Source organism: Schistocerca gregaria, chromosome 1 (assembly GCF_023897955.1).
Source record: "Schistocerca gregaria isolate iqSchGreg1 chromosome 1, iqSchGreg1.2, whole genome shotgun sequence".
Classification (NCBI taxonomy): Eukaryota; Metazoa; Arthropoda; class Insecta; order Orthoptera; family Acrididae; genus Schistocerca; species Schistocerca gregaria.
Window position 1 is genome coordinate 592,256,973 of NC_064920.1, and position 23,175 is coordinate 592,280,147.

The window sequence follows — 23,175 nt, forward strand, 5'->3', positions numbered from 1 at the left end:
CTAGGTTGAGAGAGTTTCGGCCTTCTATTTATCATCATCAGTTACATTACCCATACTGTCAGCAAGAGAAGGTATTGAATCATCTGTAGCGTTCATAGATTTTATGTGCAACCAAATTTTTTGGGGGGGTTATTTTTAAAATCTGCAGATAAAATATCGCTTTCAAATTCGTTAAAAGAGTGTCTCATTTTCCTTCTGACAGCTGCTTTCATTTCACATAATTTCTGTTTGTCAGCAGGGCAGTGACTACGTTTAAAACGACTGTGCAAAATTCTCTGCTTTCTCAGCAACTTCCTAATGTTTGTTGTTCCAAGTGGATCCTTTCCCTCCCGTATACTTTTGCTAGGCACATACTTCTCTAGCACATCGTGGACAATACCTTTGAATTCCGACCAAAGATGCTCAATATCTTCGTGTCCCAAGGTGAATGCTTGGAGCTGACTATGAAGATATTCATTAATGTCACTTTTATTTGCTTTCCCAAACAAGAAAACTCTACGCAGTGTGGTTATTTTTTTTTTTCTTCTTCTTCTTCTTCCACTGACGTAGAAGCCACAACATTAAGGTTGCTAATACCTTCTTCTAGATTAACTTCCTCAAAAAGATCAGGTCTGTTTGTCGCCAAGATATCTAATACGTTTCCACCTTGAGTTGGTTTTCTAACTAATTGCTCAAGGTTGTATGTTGAGAGCGCTCCTAGAATAACTTCAACAAACCTTTGCTTCTGCTCCCTGTGATAAATGTGTAATTTTCCTAGTCAGTGGATGCTAGATTAAAGTCTCCACCTATAACTAATGGATAATTTGGATATTTACTTTCTATGTACTAAGACTTTCCCTGAAATGTTCTGCGATGTTTGTTGTGGATGCTAGTGGTCTATAAAAATATCATAATACAATGGTCAATCCTTGTCTGATTGTCAACTTTATCCAGACTACTTCACAGTCCAATGCAGTATCGATCTCAACTGCATTTAAACAACTTTTAACTGCAATGAACACACCACCTCCCATAGCATCAGTCCTATCCTTCCTAAACATTGTCCCGAGTTCAAAATTTCACTCCTTTTTATGTCTGGTTTCAACCAGCTTTCGGTACCTAATACAATATTGGCACTGCTACTGTTTACTTTGGAGATTAACTTGGGGATCTTGCTACAGACACTTCGACAATTTATTAACATGAGATTAAGCATTTTTAAATCCGTTGCAATGACCTGTTTAGGCGAACTAACAATTTTTACAGTTGGCACACCCACATCAGTGTCATAACTGGTAATTTTTCGGGCCAGTGGTTTGTTTCCCATGGGAAGGAACCTAATCTAAAAAAAAAACCATGTGCACGCCACAAGTACTGTGCTACCCATGTAGCTGCTTCCTGTGTGTACTGCAACCCTGATCTATGAAGGAGCGTCCTACAACCTTCCACCCCATCGAGGAATCTGCAACCATTTTTGTCACAGTCAACCTAGCCTCTGGTTTAGATTCTCCACTCTACTCCAAACCAGAGCATCCCGGTCCACCCTGGGTACGATGCTGCAGATCGTCAGCTTGGCTTCCACTCCTCAAGAGATGGAGGCTGCCTTTACCAGTTTAGCCAGCCGTCGGAAGGACCCAAGGGTTTCCTCGGAACCCCGATGACGGGCATCGTTGGTGCTGACATGCGCAACAAACTGCAGCTGGTTGCACCCTGCACGCTCGATAGCCGCTGGAAGAGCCTCTTCCACATCCAAGACAAGGCCCCCTGGCAAGCCGCTATGTTCCCGAGGGGCTCCATGACCCGCGTAACATTGGAGCTCCCAATAACTAACAAACCACTACCCCCATGTTCCTGTCTGGACCTTGCTGAAGGAGCAGCCACTATCCTGTCAGAAGGAGCAGTCTTATCTGGCTCAGCCTCCTCTCCCCCCCCCCCCCCCTTCCAAGCATCAGATAGCACACTGAATCTATTAGCAAAGTGTGTGGGATTTGGCAGGAGCCTGCTTCCCCCATGCAGCCTTCGCCTTGAGGCTCGCAACCTCAACACAGTCTGCCACCCACACTGAGGTGAGAGTGCGCCAGCCAGCTCAGTCACACCTGAGGTCGGCTCAGTGACAAATAGCTGTGACATACCCCCCTGCACATCTAATACAGCAGAGGCTGCCCCAGACACCCCATTCCCACCACACCTCAAGGTGGCACTCTGGAGCTTTTTGACTGTTGTGAACAAAGCTTCCAGCTACGTTTGGACTTTGACCAACTCCTCCTGCATCCGCACACAACAGACATAGTCCCTATCCATCTATCTAATAACTGATTTACTATAATAAACTTAAGGAAACCTACTTTCACACAAGGTTAAAAGCTACACTCTAGTTGGCAGGAAGGACACTCAATAATAAAAATAAAAATTTATGGTAGAAGCGAGATCTGGTGTTTATTTTCCTGCTAGGGATTTTTTAGTGAATACTAAAGAATAAGACAGTGACCTACAGTAAAATGCTAGGGGCTATCTAGTGAATATTATAAACAAATTAAACAGTGACCTATGGTAAGCTGCACCTACTGATTGATTATCCCTCGTATTTGTAATTTAAACAAGCCTTTACACACACGCGAAAGTGACCTATAAAAACTGCTACCTGAAATGTACCAAGTCTAACTAACACTAAGGAACGTAAACACTGGGTATTGTACATGACAGATGCAGGCACAAAACAAAACCTTTAGCTAAAAATAAGATTTCAGAGTGTAAAGCATAAATACAAATGCTACTTTATAGGAACCGATAGACTTATAGTACACAATCACTAAAGCCCACAACAAGCTAAGGAATTTAAGCAGGCGGTGGTTTTAGCTTTCTGCTAACTAAACCATACATAATAAGGGCTCAGAAGTTGTTTTGTAACACTGATTTACTCAGATATTGTAGTGTAATTTACCACATATTATACATTTGTTTAACTGTTAACGGTCGCAGGTATCAGCGAAGTTTGTTCCAAAACTTCTCAATTTTGATCAGAAGAACCATCACTTGAGTATCACTCATGGTCTCTTGAATGATGTTAATGATACTGAGCTGCTCAGGAAGGTTGTAACTGGTAACAAAACATGGGTTTATGGTTACGATGTCCAAAAGTTTCAGATGCAAAGTTTGATCAAATGTCAAAGTTTTGCTCACTGTTTTTCTTTTCTTCTTTTTTTTTTTTTTTTTAACCATGATGCAGTGCATCATGAAGTATTCCCTCAAGGTCGTACAGTCAATAAGGAATATTACCTTGACATGAAGTGCCTTTTGTGAGAAGCAACACGCAAAAAACGTCTGGAATTGAGGAAAAACAATTCATAGCTTTTGCATCACAACAATGCACCTGCTCATTCATTGTTGCTTGTAATAGATTTTTTGGCCAAGAACAACACAACAATCATGCTTCAGCCACCATATTCACTGGATTTGTCCCCCTGCAACTTTTTCCTGATCCCAAAACTAAAGAGACCTACAAAAGGATGAAGATTTTCAATGACTGAAGAAATAAAAACTGTATAGCTAGAAGTACTCAAGACTGTACCAAAAAGTACTTATGAGAAGTGTTTCAAAGATTGGAAGAAGCGTTGGCAGAAGTGTATTGTGTCTGAGGGGGGATTACCTTGAAGGAGACAACATGAATATTGCTGAATAAATAAATACTTTTTTCATAATAATATAAAGTCACCTAACTTTTTGAAAATACTCCATGCATCAAATATTCTCTTCAACCTTCTCCAAAATTTTTTGAAGAGTTTGTAGATGAATATAATGTTATCTCTTAACTCAGATATTCAGTGGCAACAGCCTGGAAAGCCTGCATATTTATATGATCCACCTACTGTGAACAAATCTAATTTTATTATAAGAAATTAATGTTTCATATAAAAATGACTGATCCTGAAATTTTTGGCAGTTTCAAGACACTTGTGGATTTCGTGGTAATTGTCAATCTCAGTTGTGACATGTCATATTGCATACAATGTGAAGAGACCCTAGTGGTGGAATACACGTTTTTGAATTTACAGTGATTACTATAAAATCTAATTTGTCTACAGATAATGAGACATTACTCTCAGTATTATAGTGTTAATACATAGATATAATGTGCATTATAAAAAGAATTTTAATAAATAATTGTCAATTGCTAATAATGTTAAATTGGTACATACACAGGACACACATTTTGATTGTGATGTGAATGAAGATTGTAATGGATATGGTTTGAAACAGAATAATTCATTCTTGAAAGATGACAGCATATTTTATTCCATGAATACACATACACAATATGGCAAGTAACAACACTGAAACTTTGTACATTCTTGTTGAGATTCACAGTCCCCCGTATATTCAGATAATGTGCTAACTGCCTTAAAAACTGTAAAAATCTCATCTGCATCACTGTTCACATAAACAGCCTTTTTATGTATGTGCACTATACTTTCTAAACTTCCATTGTCCCGTGATACCACAAAGAATGATTTCCACTTGAACAAAATCAGAGCAACACATCTGCTCAGCAAGAAACTATATGAATTTAAAATTACAATAATGACGATAAAACAAAATGGGAATCTTGTTACATATAAAAGACTTTATATTTTGTGCTTTTTTCATGTAATTCAACAACCAGTGCGTAGTAAAACTTCATATTGTGCCAAAACGGAAGACGTTCAGTTATTCACTTTTAAAATTAACAATGAGACTTCATATATATATATGATGACAGATAATATTATGAAGACAGCATTTCTGTGTGCAGCAAAATCTGTATGAACACAGACTGTATGAAACTATCTGGCAAACAGATTATTATAATTATTATTATTACTATTATCATCCTTATTAGTATTACTGCAATCAAATTGATTATGAAAGTGCCTTCTCCTTATGATATTGAGCAGATTAAAATACTGTTCATATCTTTGGTTGTTCAGTGCAATTCTGTAATCTGCAGTTGCCAGAAAACTTCAATAAAAATTCCACTTACTCAATACAAGAAAGTAAATTTCCAAATTGAACATTATTCCCAACTTTCAGAAACACATCTATAAGATTGTTTATCTTCCAGCAACACACAATACAAAATGCCCAGAATTTCTGGACCAGCAATATGATAATATGAAGTGATATCACTAGGAAGGCTACACTTCTAACTTCCAAACTAAAATTGTGTATTATACATCTAAAAAGAAGATCCTCACTTGCAAAAGCTCTTGAGGACTACTGGACAAATAATCACAAAGCAGAATACACATTACAGTATTTGTCTCCCTAAATCTAACCTATATAGATTTTAACACATACATCTGAGGTTTTCCACATTTCATACATACACATTTTCAACAATCACACATACTTATTTACTTACTGACATTCATACAATGAGATTAAGAGAGCTTCAGTGGAAATCTGACTTTAATTTGTAGATGTATAAACACTGATTTTTAAAAAGTATTCAAACCGATATGTCCGTTTCTGATCTACAGTCCCTATAAAACCGTCAAAGGGACTTTCGAAAAGCAAATGCCCATAAATAGCAGTTTATGTGACTTTTGACATTATGAAATGGTACTGCAAATATAGGAATAGGCAAATACTATTTTAGTTGTCTGACACTTTTATAGATTTGAAATAAATATTTACAAGTCTCATATCTCGACAATAATATCAATCTTCGTAGCATCATTACACTTATGACAGACAACTATAGTATTTTCAATGTTTCATTGCGTGAACAATATGTTGTGATGCAACTTCTTCTGAAGCCCTGTATGAGTCATACATGAGTGGATACCGAAAAATATATAAAATATGACGTAACTATCAGATTTCACTTTCAGTGCTTGAGAACATTTACACTGTCAGTACTTACTGGTTCATTCATCATTAGAAGTTTGAGTGTATCACATTTAACTTAACTCTACTAGTTGAGTATAGTTAAAATATCAGTTTCTGCTGACACTATTACAAACAGTGAAGCTCCAACTGGTTGTACTGCAATCAATTTAATTAATTTTGAATGAAAAAATGCTAGCTTAGTGAAAGAAAACTGTAAAATTAAAGCTATGTGCCACACTTGACTCAATAAATTTAATAATCTGAATAGCCTAGTTAAGTAACATGTTCCCACATGTGTAAAATATGATTTTCAACAGTAAAATTTAAACAAGTCAATTCATGAAATTGTAACAGTGTAATTCAGAAAATTATACCACAGCATGATATAAAACAGAATTTTTGTGGCTAACTGAACTGAAGGTAACAATCTGTAAAAAAAATATTTGGGTAATTTATGTGCCTTGACTGAAGTCTGTCTTAACAATGATAAAAATAACAATTTGGAAAGTTACTACTTATCCAGAGAACCAATAACTAAAAACTTGTCAACAAGTATTAAAATTATTTTTAATGCACTAGATAAGGTCTGAAAAGTCCCATAAAGTAAAAATACATGATTCACAGAAATTTAAATGCGTAAACTTTAAATTTATAAAGTTACATATTTGAATAAACTTTCTGTTGACCAGAAATTAAACTCTTTTAAATCATGTTACTTTAAAAGTCAAATTACCTTCCACTTCATTAAAAAATACAACCACTACAGCTTCAGTTCACTGTTTCAATGGGGACATGGGGATATGTTCTATACTACAAAACTACATTTGGTGTTTCATTCTGCTACAAGAGAGCACTGCTCGCCCTTGTATTTGGAAATAATACATTAATGTAACTGTTGCTTTGTGTTAAAAACAATCATTAAAAATGATGTCATTTGCAAATTTGTAAATAATTTAAATAAAGCGCCCCTTGTGTTACTACAGAAAAACTGGCAGTATTATAACTTTGTAGCAAGATCTTGTGAAATGCATTTCAACAACTGAATCCAGAAAGTTCTTAAATTTAATTTGTGACAAAAAAGTTGAAAGGTTAACATGTCCCAATTACATCCAAGTTCTGCATTTGCAAAGTTAATGTGACTACCATCTGCCTCTGATTACAAAACCAGTACTGGAAGACTGGTAGGTATACAATATAAATTCACATAAACATAGACTGTTTATCATTAAATGAACTATTAACAGTCACTTAAAATGGACAATACATTTCAAAAAATAATAAAATAAAACAATACTTATTTACAAAACTCTTGAAAATAGCAATGAACATTCCCACAGCATTACAAAACTTTCTGTAATGTTTCATAGCCAATCACTATTATAACGCACATTAACGGAAAAACCGTAAAAATACCACACAGCATCATTTATTGCATGAACAATCACCAATGATTTTTCATTTTCCCATTCTGGACATGCTACAAAAAATCTCTTTCTAATAAAGCACTTTCCTCCAGAAACAATCCAACAATTGAAAAACCGGAAGCAATTTTTAACACCACCTAAAAATGTAAGAAACAAGGTGATAACTGTGTACACTGCATGGAGAAACTGTTGTCATTTGAAGATTCGGTTAGGTATTAACCCTGAGTAGAACATACCCTTCGCTATGTTTGTGTTTTGCTGTCAATACTGCCAATTTCATATTAGTGTAGTAACTTTAGGGCTTACTTGGTTTCCTTCATGCACAGTTTGTGATATGAAATATCCGGAATATGTAAATGTTTCAAAATCCAGAAATATTTATGCTCTATCTCATTCATATGAACAGCAACAGAAAATAAAATATGAAGGAAAACACTTGAGTAGCAGCCATATGCTCATAACGCTGTATGACTATAACTAAAGCTAGCTGCCAAGCTACATTACAATCTTCTTCAAACAAGTAGAGCAATAAGTTTTTAATGTCATGAATCAACTTCTTCATCCATATATTTCTTCATAATTTCCACACAAATGTGAATGCTGGTGGTAGTGATGACGCGTGAACGTTGAGGCAAGTGAATTGTTGTCATGTATGTTAAGATAATGAATATGAGATGCGGCTCTTCCTAGCCAAAAAGTCTTCAGTAAGGTGCAAATCTGTTGTAGCCACTTCTATAGACAGCAGCCTGAAAAAGTTAGTACTATATTGAAAAAGTTCATGAAGTGTTAAAACTGACAAGCACAAACAACTGACAATCTGATAACAATTTGTAGAAGAGCTGAATTTGAAATGGTTTACATACAGTCTAAATCGATAAATATATCGCAGCAAATACACTTTCTATCTGCAGATGACACACACATCATTTTATAGATCATGAACTCATTTCAACCGTGTCATAAAAATAAATAAATAAACAAAGGAAGAATTTACCCCATAACCCGCTACAGGACCTATGCTGTGCCCAAGGTAAGGATCTGCATATTCACGACCGTATCTGTAACATCATTCAATTATAAGAATTAGCTATATTAAATAACATGCAGAATGAACATTCAAAATTTCTATAAACCATCTCATAGTGCATTAAAAACTGTTGCTAATAAATGGCTGTATTACGCTAACATAAGAAACAAACAGATTTTGGAAGGATACAGCTGCAGGAACATGGGGGGAAAATCCCTGAAAGGAAAACAATGAAGGGAAAGGAACACTGGAATCTCTTTCACAATGAAACATAAAAAACATGCATCAAAATTCCACCAACATCACACACGGTCAGGTTTCTGGATGGAAATTGGGCATTGCAGGTGTGATGTGAAGCTTCAATAGATGAGTCAAAGCATGGCTGTCGCATATCTGTAATCATTTACATCACCAGTTTGCAATTAAAAATGAACCTTCTGATACGCAGCATTTGGCAGCCATCTCACTCACCCCGCAACAGCGGCGTAACCGGCAACCGGTTGCGCAGCAGCTGCTGCAGCTCCATACGCTCGTGCTGCCACTGCTGTGTAGCTGGCAGCAGCAGCATAGCTCGCCTGTTGGGCAGTCGACAGGGGGGTTTTAAGCAGTGGGGCAGCCGCGGCGGCGGCAGCCTGTAACATTGTGATCGTACCACTTGCAATTTGCTGAATAAGTATGTTGCATTCTCTCCTCTATCTGAAGATCAGAGGCTACACCGCACTCCTCTGCACACACTGTAGAATAATGAGCCTTGTGGCTGCTGAAAAACTTGACATAAAGCACTTTAAGATTTTTGTCTGTTTATGAGACATTCACACAACAATGTTTCTAAAAACAGTAATGTTGTAATACAAACCTAGTATACTACAGAAGGCAAAAATAAAAGTAAAATAAGGAAAGCAGATTGGGGCTTAGCATCCCGTTGGCAGCACAGTTATTAGAAACAGAGCACAAGCTGAGATTGTGGAAGGGCAGGACAGAAAATCTGCCATGCCCTTTTGAACGGAACCACAGCATTTGCCTGGAATGATTTGGGGAAATCACAGAAAATCTACATCTGGATGACCGATTACGGATTTGAACTATCGTCCTCCCCACTGCGGCAACTCATTCAGTAATAATCATGGGCATGAATAATCTGACCATAAAAGCAACTTCAATTAACTAACTATCTAATACACAAGATGTTACAAAACATAATGAGTTCCCAATAATAAATAAAATCACACCTTCAATCTAAAAATCTAAAACTTGGGGAGAAAATACTTTTACACTTACGTCAAGACATAACATTAAGTATTTCATCAATAGATGCAGATTCCAGTTTCCTACAATGGTAACTTTTGGCAAAAAGCCTTTTCCTATGACCTTAATATAAACCTTCCTTATAAGAAAGCAACGTGAACTGTGCCATGAAAAAATGGAGCTCATGGCATTAATAATAATTTACAACGGAAATAAATATGAAATATAATTACATTCTAACAAATTCTGCCTTTACTATGTATACAAATATTGCTCTGCTTTTTGGAGAGCAGTTTAGTATGCAAAAGTTCTGATTAATATTTGGCATTAAAAACATCCCAATGTCAAACATGATTGAACAATAATTCTAGGAAAGATCTTGCAAATATCAAAGTGGTTCCAAAAGCATCACATATATTCCATTGAACAAGGAGGCAGAACATCTCCACAGCAGTTTTCCTGGAAAGAGAATATATTAATTGTGTAATTTCTTGTGACTCATTATTCTGCTTTTAACCATTAAATACTAGCTTCCATCCTCGAAGGGAAAGGGGGAGGGGGAGGGGGTGGGGGAGGGTGCTGTATGAGGGACAAGGATTCCTATCTTTCACATTCCTTTTCCAGTTTGTTTCCCATCTGGCCTGGATGCATGCAACAATTTGTTGGGGAGAGTATCATACAGCCATCGTACCCTCACCTGAGGCAAGCCGGTCCACAACTGTTGTTAACTGGTCCACAATGTGCTGGATACTGGCACTGAGTGATGTCCTAATTAGTCCCACACATGTTCTATCAGGGACAGATCTTGGGATGTTGCTTGCTATAGGAGTACCTCAATATTATGCAGGCATTCCATAGAAACAATGCCAGGTGTGGATGATCATTTTCCTGATCAATAATTGCACCATGATACTGTTGCAACCACAGCTTGAAGCGACACCTGATGATTCTCCATAACAGGGAATAACACCATGTGCCTCTCCAAAACAATGGTAGAAAGGGACCTCTCGCTGTGTCACCAACATGTTCACCAGTGATATTCAAACAAGGTGGTACATAAATGGGTATCATCACTGAACACAATACAGCACCATTCTCCAGTATCCATGCTTCCTGGTCTCAGCATCTCCCCTAACACAACTTATATCAGCCTACGCAGGTTTGTTCTCAGATGGCAGGTGCATATGTGATCCTCCCTTGTTGTAGTCAGACATGGTCGAACAGAACCTTGACAAAGAGTAAGGCTGCTCCAGTTTCTTAAGACAGTGTTCCTCATCCAACACTACCTTTCATCCACACATCAGAAAGACATCCTGCCACCCCAAGAGAGAGGTCAGGTTGGCACCTTTCAGTGAAAGTATATTACTGGATGAGTCACCATAAAAGTTAGAGATCCTTCCAATTCTTCAGACATTTGCAAAGAACTCCATGGCGGAAATGTACCTACATTTTACATTGTCAGATAAAACTTTCAGTATCTTCCTTCTACCCCACAGGCTTTATTATTAATCATTTACTACTTTCTGTTCCATCTTTTTTTACAAGCTTCTCTCTCTCTCTCTCTCTCTCTCTCTCTCTCTCTCTCTCTCTCACACACACACACACACACACACACACACACACACACCTTGAGCCTGAACTGATGCTACCTTAACCTTGTTTCTGCACTTGTGTAACCATTTGTGCACTGTGCAACATAACTCTAAGGTTACTATATTTCTGTGAGATTATACAGACAATGCACTAACTTTACTTTATAATTAATCCTAATTATTTGTGAGAATTATTTTGTATGCAATTATGAATCTCCAAATAACTTTCCAGCACTGACAAAATAGCTAGGCTGCATTTTTTCATGCTAATATCATCACGACTATGTACAGCAATATTCATAAGGCTCTAAACATCTTCATGATCTCAATTCTAGGCCACTATCCAATATTAATTCTTGCAGAACATCAACGTATCTCCCATTCCATTTCAAATGGTTCCCTGTGTCTTCTGCATCCACACCACCTTCTGCACCCAACGTGTGTGTGCAACCACACGCCTAATACTGGTAAGTGGAGTCATACTCCCTAGTTCTCTACAAATTTGATTGGATTATGTGATCACTCAAAGTAACATCACATACCCTCTCAACCTGTAAAGTTTCGTTTTGTTTCATTCTTCCATGTGGATGCTTCATTTAACCCACGAGTGTATTAAACCTAAAACGTAGAAATGGAAAGGATGCAGCAAGATTTTTTTAGGTATCAGCAAAACATGATGGCCAGAAGAGGTGAGGGAAAGGGGAGGGGTTAGAGGTGGTGGAGGTGGGGCCAGGGGTGGGGGGAGGTACAGTTATAGGGTTTTTCATATTGCTGATAATTAATTGAAGCCCTCAGCTGCCAACAGGTGGTGTTGATATGCCTCAATCGGACAGCTGAAAATGTGTGCCCCGACCAGGACTCTGACTCGAACCCAGGATCTCCTGCTTACATGGCAGACGCTCTATCCATCTGAGCCACCAAGGACACAGATAAATAGTGCGACTGCAAGGACTTATCCCTTGCATGCTCCCTGTGAGACCCACATTCCCAACTGTCCACAATCTACATTTGTAATGTTCCTAATAGATATCTGTCCATCCACTCACTACACGCACCAACTAAGGTGACGATTTTCGTAAGAAAACCTGCATGGTCATCAATGGCACCTGTTCTTTCAGGAACAGTTATTATCTTCAAATATTTTTCATGTATCAGATAATGGTTGGTGTAGCCATACATGGAAGTGAAACATGGACGATAAATTGTTTAGACAAGAAGAGAATAGAAGCTTTTTAAATGTGGTGCTACAGAACAATGCTGAAGATTAGATGGGTAAATCATTTAACTAATGAGGAGGTACTGAATAGAATTGGGTAGAAGAGGAATTTGTGGCACAACTTGACTAGAAGAAGGGATCGGTTGGTAGGACATGTTCTGAGGCACCAAGGGATCACCAATTTAGTATTGGAGGGCAGTGTGGAGGGTAAAAATCATAGAGGGAGACCAAGAGATGAATACAGGAAATAGATTCAGAAGCATGTAGGTTGCATGTTGAGAGAATCCCAAACTCACACCCAACCCCCACCTACATCTTCTTCTGCACCTGCATCTATACTCTACAAACACTGTGAAGTGCACGGCAGAGGAAATATCCCAACACAACAGTTATTAGGGTTTCTTCCCATACCATTTCTGTATGAAGTGCAAACAAAATGATTGTTTAAATGCGTCTGTGCACACTCTAATTAATCTAACCTTATCTAATCTTGTTATCATCACTATGAGAGTTACATATATGGGGTTGTAATATATTCCTACAAACATCAATTAAAGCTGGGTCTTGGAACTTTGTAAGCAAGCTTTCTCAGGTTAGTTTTCATCTGTCTTAGAGTGTCTGCCAGTTTACTTTCTTAAGCGTCACTGTGGCACTCTTCCATGGGTTAAATAAAACTGTGACCTTTCATGCTGCCCTGCTCTGTATACGTTCAATATCCCTTGTTAGTTCCATATGGTATGTGACCCAGTCACTCAGCAATATCCCAGAATGGGTATTGCGAGTGATTTGTAAGCAATCTCCTTTGCATACTGGTCGCATTTCCCCAGTGTTCTAAGAGTAAACTAAAGTCTACCATCTGCTTTACCCATGATTGAGCCTGTGTGTTCATTCCATTTCAAATCCCTACAAAGTGTTACAAACAGGTGGTTCTACAAGTTGGCAGATTCCAAGTGTAATTCATTGCTATTACAGTCATAGGATACTCTATGCGTTTTCACTTTGTAAGTGTGTAATTTTACATTTCTGAGCATTTAAAGCAAATTTCCACCAACTTGAAATCTTATCAAGATCTGACTGAATATTTATGCAGTTTCTTTCAGACAATACATCATTATAGGTAATCCATCCTCTCTGACAAGTCTGAGGTTACTATTAACATTGTCTGCAAGGTCATTAGCATACAACACAAGCAGCAAGGATCCCAACACGCTTCTCTCGTGCACACCCACAGTTACTTCTCCATCTGATGTGGGACTCTCCATCCAAGATAACAAGCTGCAGCCTCCCTGCCAATAGGTGTTCAAATCAGTCACAAATTTCGCTTTACACCTCATATGAGTGTACTTTTCACAATAAGCATTAATGTGGTACTGAGTGAAATGCTTTCCAGAAATCAAGAAATACTTACTCTATCTCACTGCCTTGATCCAAAACACACTGTATTTCATGTGAGAGACATTAGAGTTGGGTTTCACATGATCGATGCTTTTGGAATCCATGCTGGTTGGCAAGGAGAAAATCATTCTGTTCGAGATAGCTCATTATGTCTGACTCCCGCCATGTTTTAAGAATCAACAAATTGAATTTAAGAATACTGGAAAGTACTTTTGTGGATCATTTCTACTACCATTCTTGTATGTGGGTGTGACCTGTGCCTCCTTCCAACTAACTGGCACCATTTTTTGTTTAAGGGATGTATGATAAATTATATTTACAAGTAGGGCTAAGGCAGCCATAAATTATGTATAGAATCTGAGAGGGATTTCCAACAAATCTTGGAGCTTTGTTCAATTTTAATGATTCCCGCTGTTTCTGAACACCACTGACTGATGAGGGAACAGGGAGCAACTAAGAGCAGACTGTGGCACACGTCGGAACAAACTATGCCTGACATCTGGGTTCCTAGGTCTTACTCTGATCGTTCCAGCGGCTGATGGAGAAGGTTGAGAAAACCAGCCTTTTGCACAGACTTTCAAGAAAGGTCAGAATGAACAGCATTGTCCCAAGAACTGATCATAGCCCCATGGCTCTGAGTCAAATGGAAGGACTGAATCACACACTTTGAGGGTTCTGTGACAAGCTAGGATGCGACTTCCTGGACTTGGGCCATAGGGTTGAGAACTGTAGGGTTCCCCTACATGGTTCTGGTGTACACTATACATCAGAAGTTGCTACCCTGGTAGTTGACTGTGTTTCGGGGGCACACAAGTGTTTTTTCAGATTGGGCGACTTTCCATCCAGTCCAATAATGACAGCCAAACGAGACTCATAAGTGTAAGTTCCAAAAGCATGTCCACTATGCGTGAGAGTATTAAAATCCTAGTAGTTAAATGCTGTAGCATTCACAACAAAGTGAGAGAGTTTGAAGCACTCTTGAAAAAGTAGTGAAGTTCACATAATACTACATACAGAAAACTGTTTGAAATATGAAATTTATAGCAGCGACATTTTTGGGAAAAATTTAAGTGTGCAGAGAAAGGAGAGGCAAATGAGAAATTGTGGTGGTGTAATTGTCACAATAAACAAGCTCAAATCTTCAGAGATAGAAGACAAAGCTGCATGTGAGACTGTTTGGGCAAGACTCAATATCATGAGTGGACACAAAATGGTAACTGGATCCTTTGGTCACCCACCAGACTCTTCTCCTGGTTTAACTGAAGACTTTAGAGAAAACTCTAGTTCACTTATATGTAAGTTCCCCAATCGTACTGTAATTATCAGTGGAGACTTCAATCATACAACAATCAACTGGCAAAATTACAGTTTGTTAATGTTATCTGAAACATTATTAAAGGCCTTTTCTGAAAACTACGTAGAACAGGTAGTTCAGAACCCCACTCAGGATGGCAAGAAAAGAGACCTGACCTCTTTGAGAATGTCAACATGGAAACTGGCATCAATGACCGGGATGTATTCGTGGCAAACAATGATCACCCAAGTACAAAGGATGACTACAGCAGATAGAAAGGTATACACTCTAAGAGACAGAGACACACACACAGACAGACAGAGAGAGAGAGAGAGAGAGAGAGAGAGAGAGAGAGAGAGAGAGAGAGATATCTTCAGAAAAAGTGGATGATTTATTTAAGAGGAAGAGCTTCACAAATTGAGCAAATCATTAATGCATTGGCCTACCTCTGGCCCTTATGCAAGCAATTATTCAGTCTGGCATTGACTGACAAGAGTTGTTGAATGTACTCCTGAAGGGTATAGTCCCAAATTCTGTCCAACTGGAGCTCTAGATTATCACACGTCTGAGCTGGTTGGAATGCCCTCCCTATAATGCTCAAAATGCAACATGGGGGAGAGTCGGTGACCTTGCTGGTCAAAGTAGGGGTTGGCAAGCACATGGACAGGCAATAGAAAATTGCCATGTGTGGGCAGACATTGTCTTGCTGAAATGTAAGCCCAGGATGATTTGCCATGAAATGCAACAGAACAAGACTAGAACTTCAACATACCTATGCGCTGTGAGGACGCTGCGGACGACAACCAAGGTGGTTCCACTATGAAAAGAAACTGCACTCCAGACACACACTCCTGGTTGCTGAGCTGTATGGTGGACGACATTCAGGTTTGTATCACACCACTGTCGGGGGCATCTTCAGTCATGTCTTCCATCTGGAATCTCATTGACTCAAGTAGAACTGTCTTCACTGATGAGTCCTGCTTCGAATGGAGCCCCATGACTGGGAAAAATGGGTGTGGATATGTCCCGGACACAGGTGGGATACCCATCTGATCGTCACCTACCATACAACCTGACAACTAAAAGTGACCTCCTAGGGTGCCATTTCTTTTCATGGCAGAACCCCTTTGGTTGTCATCTGGAGGATCCTTACAATGCAGCAGTATGTCGACAATACTCTATGCCCTGTTTTGTTCCCCTTCACAGTGAGCCATCCTGGACTTTCATTTAAGCAAGGTATTCTCGACTCATATACAGCGAGAGTTTCTATTGCTTGCCATTGTGCTTGCCAACTCCTACATTAGCTAGCAAGTTTGCCGGGTCTCTTCCCAGTTGTCAATGTTTGGAGCATTATGGGCGAGGACCTTCAACCAGCTCGGGATTTTGACAATCTAATGCTCCAACCGGACTGCATAATAGGTGTAACACAAAGTGAGTGTAGTACTGGTGAGATTATATATATATATATATATATATATATATATATATATATATATATATATAGAGAGAGAGAGAGAGAGAGAGAGAGAGAGAGAGAGAGAGAGAGGCGTGAGGGGGAGGGGGGGGGAGGGAGAGAGAGAGAGAGAGAGAGAGAGAGAGAGAGAGAGAGAGAGAGAGAGAGAGAGAGAGATAGAGGCGTGGGGGAGAGGGGGACAGAGAGGGGCAGGGGAAGGGAAGAGAGGGGCAGGGGAAGGGAAGAGAGGGGCAGGGGAAGGGAAGAGAGGGGCAGGGGAAGGGAAGAGAGGGGCAGGGGAAGGGAAGAGAGGGGCAGGGGAAGGGAAGAGAGGGGCAGGGGAAGGGAAGAGAGGGGCAGGGGAAGGGAAGAGAGGGGCAGGGGAAGGGAAGAGAGGGGCAGGGGAAGGGAAGAGAGGGGCAGGGGAAGGGAAGAGAGGGGCAGGGGAAGGGAAGAGAGGGGCAGGGGAAGGGAAGAGAGGGGCAGGGGAAGGGAAGAGAGGGGCAGGGGAAGGGAAGAGAGGGGCAGGGGAAGGGAAGAGAGGGGCAGGGGAAGGGAAGAGAGGGGCAGGGGAAGGGAAGAGAGGGGCAGGGGAAGGGAAGAGAGGGGCAGGGGAAGGGAAGAGAGGGGCAGGGGAAGGGAAGAGAGGGGCAGGGGAAGGGAAGAGAGGGGCAGGGGAAGGGAAGAGAGGGGCAGGGGAAGGGAAGAGAGGGGCAGGGGAAGGGAAGAGAGGGGCAGGGGAAGGGAAGAGAGGGGCAGGGGAAGGGAAGAGAGGGGCAGGGGAAGGGAAGAGAGGGGCAGGGGAAGGGAAGAGAGGGGCAGGGGAAGGGAAGAGAGGGGCAGGGGAAGGGAAGAGAGGGGCAGGGGAAGGGAAGAGAGGGGCAGGGGAAGGGAAGAGAGGGGCAGGGGAAGGGAAGAGAGGGGGGAAGGGAAGAGAGGGGGGAAGGGAAGAGAGGGGGGAAGGGAAGAGAGGGGGGAAGGGAAGAGAGGGGGGAAGGGAAGAGAGGGGGGAAGGGAAGAGAGGGGGGAAGGGAAGAGAGGGGGGAAGGGAAGAGAGGGGGGAAGGGAAGAGAGGGGGGAAGGGAAGAGAGGGGGGAAGGGAAGAGAGGGGGGAAGGGAAGAGAGGGGGAAGAGAGGGGGGAAGACTAGCTGCAATAGGTGTGACAAATACTCTGACTTATGTACACCCGCAAAATAAAATCACAATGTGCGAGATCTTGTGACCGGGGAGGCCAAAAGCAGTGGAGGTCGGCCATGTCCTTTTAAAGGACCATCCCAGCATTTGCCTAAGCAATTTAGGGATATCATGGAAAACCTGTACCAGGGTGGCCGGTTGCGGGTTTGAACCTGCGTCCTCCCAAATGCAAGTCCAGTGTGCTAACCACTGCACCACCCCAATCGGTTTAGTGCTGTTAGGCAACACTGTACCTCAAGGTGAAAATGAGGCAGGGTACCATCATGTATTAAAATGAAATCATTGGAATCCTTGTGAAATTGAGGGCGCAACCAGTTCTGCAACATGTCCAGGTGTGACATTCCTGTCCTGTTTCCTCCACATAAACGAAAGGTTCATACACTTTGTGAACAGATATGGCACAAAACACTTTCAATTTCATTGAGTCTCTTTCATGTTCAACAATGTCGATAGGAGTTTGTGACCACCAAATTCTCACATTACGGCCATTCACTGTATCTGCTAGTTGAGTTGTTAGGAAAAAGTGCCCTCTGCCATATCCCGGAGAACTGAAATCCAAATTGTGTAGCTTCTATTATAGTTGCTGGGATACAATTGCTGCAGTAACTGCAACTTTTAAGGCTTCATATGCATGCATTGTTTCAGAATAATCTGTCATTGTCTGAAGTAGTTCGGGGTCCCCACATCTCGGGTACTCTTCAGGGGGCTCCATATGAATCGATCTCTTACACTCTTGAGATTTTCATCAGATGTCTAAAAAAATTTCAAAAATATTGGATTTCACACATAATCATACAATGAAATTAGAGAATACCTGTTCTCAGATTTTTTTAAAAGAGCAGAAGTAAGTTGGTGATAACAGTACGAGTTTATCATGGCACTTGCAAATGTCCAAAATTTCACAATATTTAAAAATGTAAATGACTACTGATACAATCAATGAAAGATTATGCGGAAGCAACATGAACATTAAAATATGTGAATCTGGAACTTCAAGTTCGGCACACTAATATGCCACATATGATCCCACACAACAGAAAATTCCACAGTCTGTTTTTACATATAAATAAATATGTGAATTGCAAGGGTTTTTTACTTAGCTGATTTTGTGACAACTTGTACATTGGTGCACCGAAGGTGAACACTGCAACATCAGTTTACCTCAGTGAAAAATTGCAAAAATATGCAGCACGAACAACACACACATTTTGTCTGGAGCAGCTAGCCATGTTGCCAACTGATTAAGAGTGAAGACAATTATGGTGCAACCCCTAAAATGGAAAATATGGTGTGGCAGAAAAAGGGCACACTGCATCTAAAAGCAATTAAAATGGAGTAAACAGATGAATGAGGGATCCCAAAAGTACTTTAAAACCTTAAGTCTGAGAACAATGAATACATCTATGGAGAAAATGAAGAACCCATTCAATTGTCAGTGAATAGTCTACCAATGTCAGAGCCAAAGAATCTGGAAGACCATCCTTAAGTTGGAGGGACAGGACATGGGGGATATTATGCCAGGATATGAATTAGTGTCCTTAAGGCTTCGCATCCACAGTTTGGCCGTGGCTCATTACATAAAACTAATGTGGCAGCAACATATGGTAATGGATTCCTTCTGGGAGGAATGGAAGGAGCAGCGCCATGTGGAGGAGGAACGGAAGGATGAGTGCCATGCAGCAGTTGTCGCCTTGATAGTGTGGAGTTTATAAGGGGAGCTAGTAGTCCACTATTCAGATGTCCTATTACCAAGTGAGCAGAGATATTATTTGCACCCACAAATCCGCATCTGGGATCATCCAAGCAAATGTGCAGAAAATAATCACTCCTGTAGCCAAACGATATGTCAGTTCATATCCTGGGGTATACATATGAACCTGGGACCCGCAGAAAGGAAACTGAGCACACAGTAAGACTATGGTCAGGGAGAGCATCTGCTTTTAAGATTTCTTATTGTGTGAGTATTGTACTTGCCCTAATCAGTGCTGTACCTTTTGCTCGATTCCATTCAACTAGGCTTCCAACATCAGCCCCTTTTTTGCAACCGTGCTGTGTTACACTTGTACGGTGTTTTCTAGAGCGTCTTGTTGGTTCTTTATTCATGAGTTAACAGCTATTAGTATTAGACACAACCACTGTTGCTTTAACGTATTTTTAGTTCTGAGATTTAAATTATTTATTATTATTATTGTTGTTGTTAAAGGTTATTTTAAAAATATTTATGGGCATGGACAACAGAATGTGTAACATTGTGGAATTTTGAAGAGCTGCTCAATTTTATGAACTGTTCATTAAATGTATTCTAATGTTTTAGAAGTATTAGTTACTGTTCATTTGGCCAGTGTCCTGTAGGATGATATGTCCGGTACTGTGAACTGCTACAAGGTTTGCAATAGGAGACTGACTTGACACCTGCTGTCATTTGTAATTGCACTGTGAACTTTTGTAAACTTTTGGGCAACCATTTGCATAATGCTGCTTAATGACTGCAGTGCTGGATTATTTCAACAAAATCATTATTGTGCAAATGATGCTTATTGCATGGCCTAGCCCTTCCACTCCCCAAGCATATTGCAATTTTCAGTGCCAAGCAGACCAAGCAGTGTTGTATCCCTTATGTAGGTAAAACAAACTGATAAGGAGTTGACATTTTGAAGAAGTCTTTCAGACTGCTGTTTACAATCTAAACAAATGGCTGGTTGTGGAGCACCCTTCCAAGAAACGACATAGATAGGGGGACAAAAGGCCCTAAGATTCAAGAACCTGGCATAATCTGTGGGCAACCAGCAACTTCTTGTTTGGAAAGTACATTGATGAAGCTAACTGATATGTATCTGTTGATAGACATTGTGTTTTTGTCTAGCTTAAGGATTGGGATTATGGTACTATTTGTCACTGGACAGGGAAGATAACTTAAAGCCAAATACGACTGAAGATCCTGAAAAAATTCACCCTTTGATTAACTTTCAAATGATGAATCATCTGATAATGGACCTTAGCTTGAGATGAAGTGAGAGACTGAAGCAGTTCCAAGTAAGTGAAGGGTTCATTACACAATGGGGTGAAACATACGAGGATACCTTCAACTTGTCTTTTCCATGTTCAAATGATAGTTGGGTAAGAAGAGTGTTGACACTGTCACTAAGATGATTGTTTGGGTGTTCAGCAAAAATTGACACATTGGCACAAAGACAAACCTAAAGGACAAGATCTGGGATAGCTGTTGATCTTTGGAGGCTCTGAAGCCTGTGGAGCTTGGGCTACACCAGGGAGGAAGAGGTATATGTTTCCAAGAAAGAGACATATCACCCCCAGAATTCCTTTTCACTGTGCTTCACTAGATAGTGAGCCTTAGCGTAGAGTCACTTAAAAGTGCAGAGAGCGGTCTGTGGAGGAGACCATTTGACACACTGTAGGGCCTGAGTATATGTTGCCATGTCTTTGGTCCATCATAGGACTGGCCAGCAGTGTAGTGTGCCTGTAGAAAATGGAATAGTAGTTCCAGTGGTACAGGTGACTGCATCAGAGACCGCTTCCAGCACCTCATCAATACAATCTAATGGAGCTCTTGGGGGTGTTGTACATGAGAGCAGATGTACCAAACTGCCAGTTGGCTCTTTGAATATTCCATCATGATAATTGATCCATTGGGAGGGGTGAAGGAAGTGACAGATCACTGGGAAGTTGTCATTGTTGCAAAGCTCACTGTGGACCAAGCAATCTAGTGTAACCACAAGACTGTGGGAAAAGGTATTAAGGTTAACAGCCTAAAATGTACCATGAGGAGCACTGAGATGGGTCGGAATATTGTCGATGAGGAGGTGCAGATGAAGATCAGAAAGAAGCTTGTCAATCAGAATGCCTCAACCAGGAAGTGTTACTTCCCCACAGGGAAAGGTGCACATTGAAATGAACCAGTAGCAGAAAAGGGGAACGACTGGATTAAGTTGGTCATCTCAAGAGAACTAAGTACTCTGCCTAGAAGTAAACAGATGTTACAAATGGTTATCACTGGAGTAGTTTGCACTCACACTGTTATTGCTTCCTAACATGGTAGGAAGGGGAATTCACTTACTGATGACATCCATGCAAACCAATATACAAACCTCTCCAGCTGTCAATGACATGTGTGCAAAGCACTATACAGACCTCTCCAGATGTCTTCCCCGGGCCAATTAGATTTTGGCTACAGAACATTGGGGAATGTCATCAGTGAAGGGAGTTTCTTGAGGGCATTAGCTGCTGCAATTCCAGTAGTATCCATTATAGTTCTACTGGATCAGAAGCTGATGGTGTCCTGGTTAGGCTTTCAATGAACACAGGGTCAGGATCTAATGGCATGGGGAGATTTGGTGCATCCTCCTCCTTCCCCTTCTCCTGTTTCACAACATTTGGTGGTCAAGATTCTTATGAGGGATGAAGAATGGGAAGCACTGGAACCCATAGCTCAAATCTCATTCAGCCACTGGCTGGGAGTCGGCCCCCGATTCATGAGTTTCCCCAGGAGAGGGGTTCCAAGAAGGAGCCCTGACACCAGAGGAGGAAGCCGATTCTCCAATCGGGTCTGGGAAGCGGTTCCCAAAGATGATGTCAAACGAACCACAAGGGAGGAAAACAGTGATAGATCTAGGTTGGTAAAATTGAAGCTTTGAGGGGAAGAGGTTGACAACAATGACTTCTACATTACTGGTCATAGACATGACTTAGATGTTCATTTTTTTTTCCTGCCTCAGTATATGACAGGCAGTCAAGAGATTAACATTCTTGTATTATCTTCCTTTTTTTAAATACTGGACAAACCGAAGAATGCAGAAGATAGTGTTCAGCACAATTGACAAAAGACGTCCTCCATAGAGTGATTGTCTGCAGTTTCCACATTCTGGGTCTGCATGCAGCAGGATGACATATGACCAGTGTACTAATACCTAAAACATTTTGTCGGCAGGTGGAAATACGATGTACAGTTGTTACATGGAATGTATCTCTGCAGTGCTCAGACAGTTGGTACTATTACTTACACTGCCCAGTGTGTATTTCCAGGTGGCATTGCTTCTGCTCCATTATGAGTAATTTCAGTATGAATTTCACAGACACAATTCTCATTCACAAACTGGCAATCAAAATTGAACGTACCAATCTGGTGCTTCCTGCTATCTCGTTTCCAAGTTCTCTTACTGGGATACAAAAGTCTTTCAGGATGAAGTCCAAACTTGCTCAACTCTGTCATGCTGGCTCGTTGAAGACTTTTCTGAACAAGGTTCACTGTCTCCAGAAGAGCGGCAATCTCTGAAATGGTTGTACCATTCCCTCTTCTCTAAGTTGCTCGTGACATTATTCTCTACAGCCTGTTGAACCTTACAAATTGTTTGCACTTGTTTATCACACCCAAGCTCTTAGAAAAAATTGATGCAAATAATTGCTCAGTTTTTTCCCCCATTTTACAACTTACTGGAATGTGATGAGTGCTCACAACATGTCCTCTACTAA

General features: G+C 40.5%; 1 protein-coding gene across 38 annotated transcripts in view; it reads right to left on the reverse strand.

Annotated features, from left to right (window-relative positions):
* Nucleotides 1-4,245: 4,245 nt before the first annotated feature.
* The window catches only part of LOC126357786 (RNA binding protein fox-1 homolog 2-like), a 399,772-nt gene continuing 380,842 nt past the window's right edge, over nt 4,246-23,175 (reverse strand). For 29 of the 38 annotated variants that reach the window (XM_050007509.1, XM_050007505.1, XM_050007517.1 and 26 more), the window contains 3 exons: nt 8,770-8,930; nt 8,266-8,329; nt 4,246-8,017 (listed from right to left, as the gene is read on the reverse strand). In XM_050007509.1, coding sequence (XP_049863466.1) covers nt 7,973-8,017; nt 8,266-8,329; nt 8,770-8,930 — 270 coding nt within the window. In that variant the 3' untranslated portion in view covers nt 4,246-7,972. The remainder of the gene's footprint in view (nt 8,018-8,265; nt 8,330-8,769; nt 8,931-23,175) is intronic. The other 9 variants (XM_050007513.1, XM_050007518.1, XM_050007516.1 and 6 more) reach the window with 1 other exon arrangement.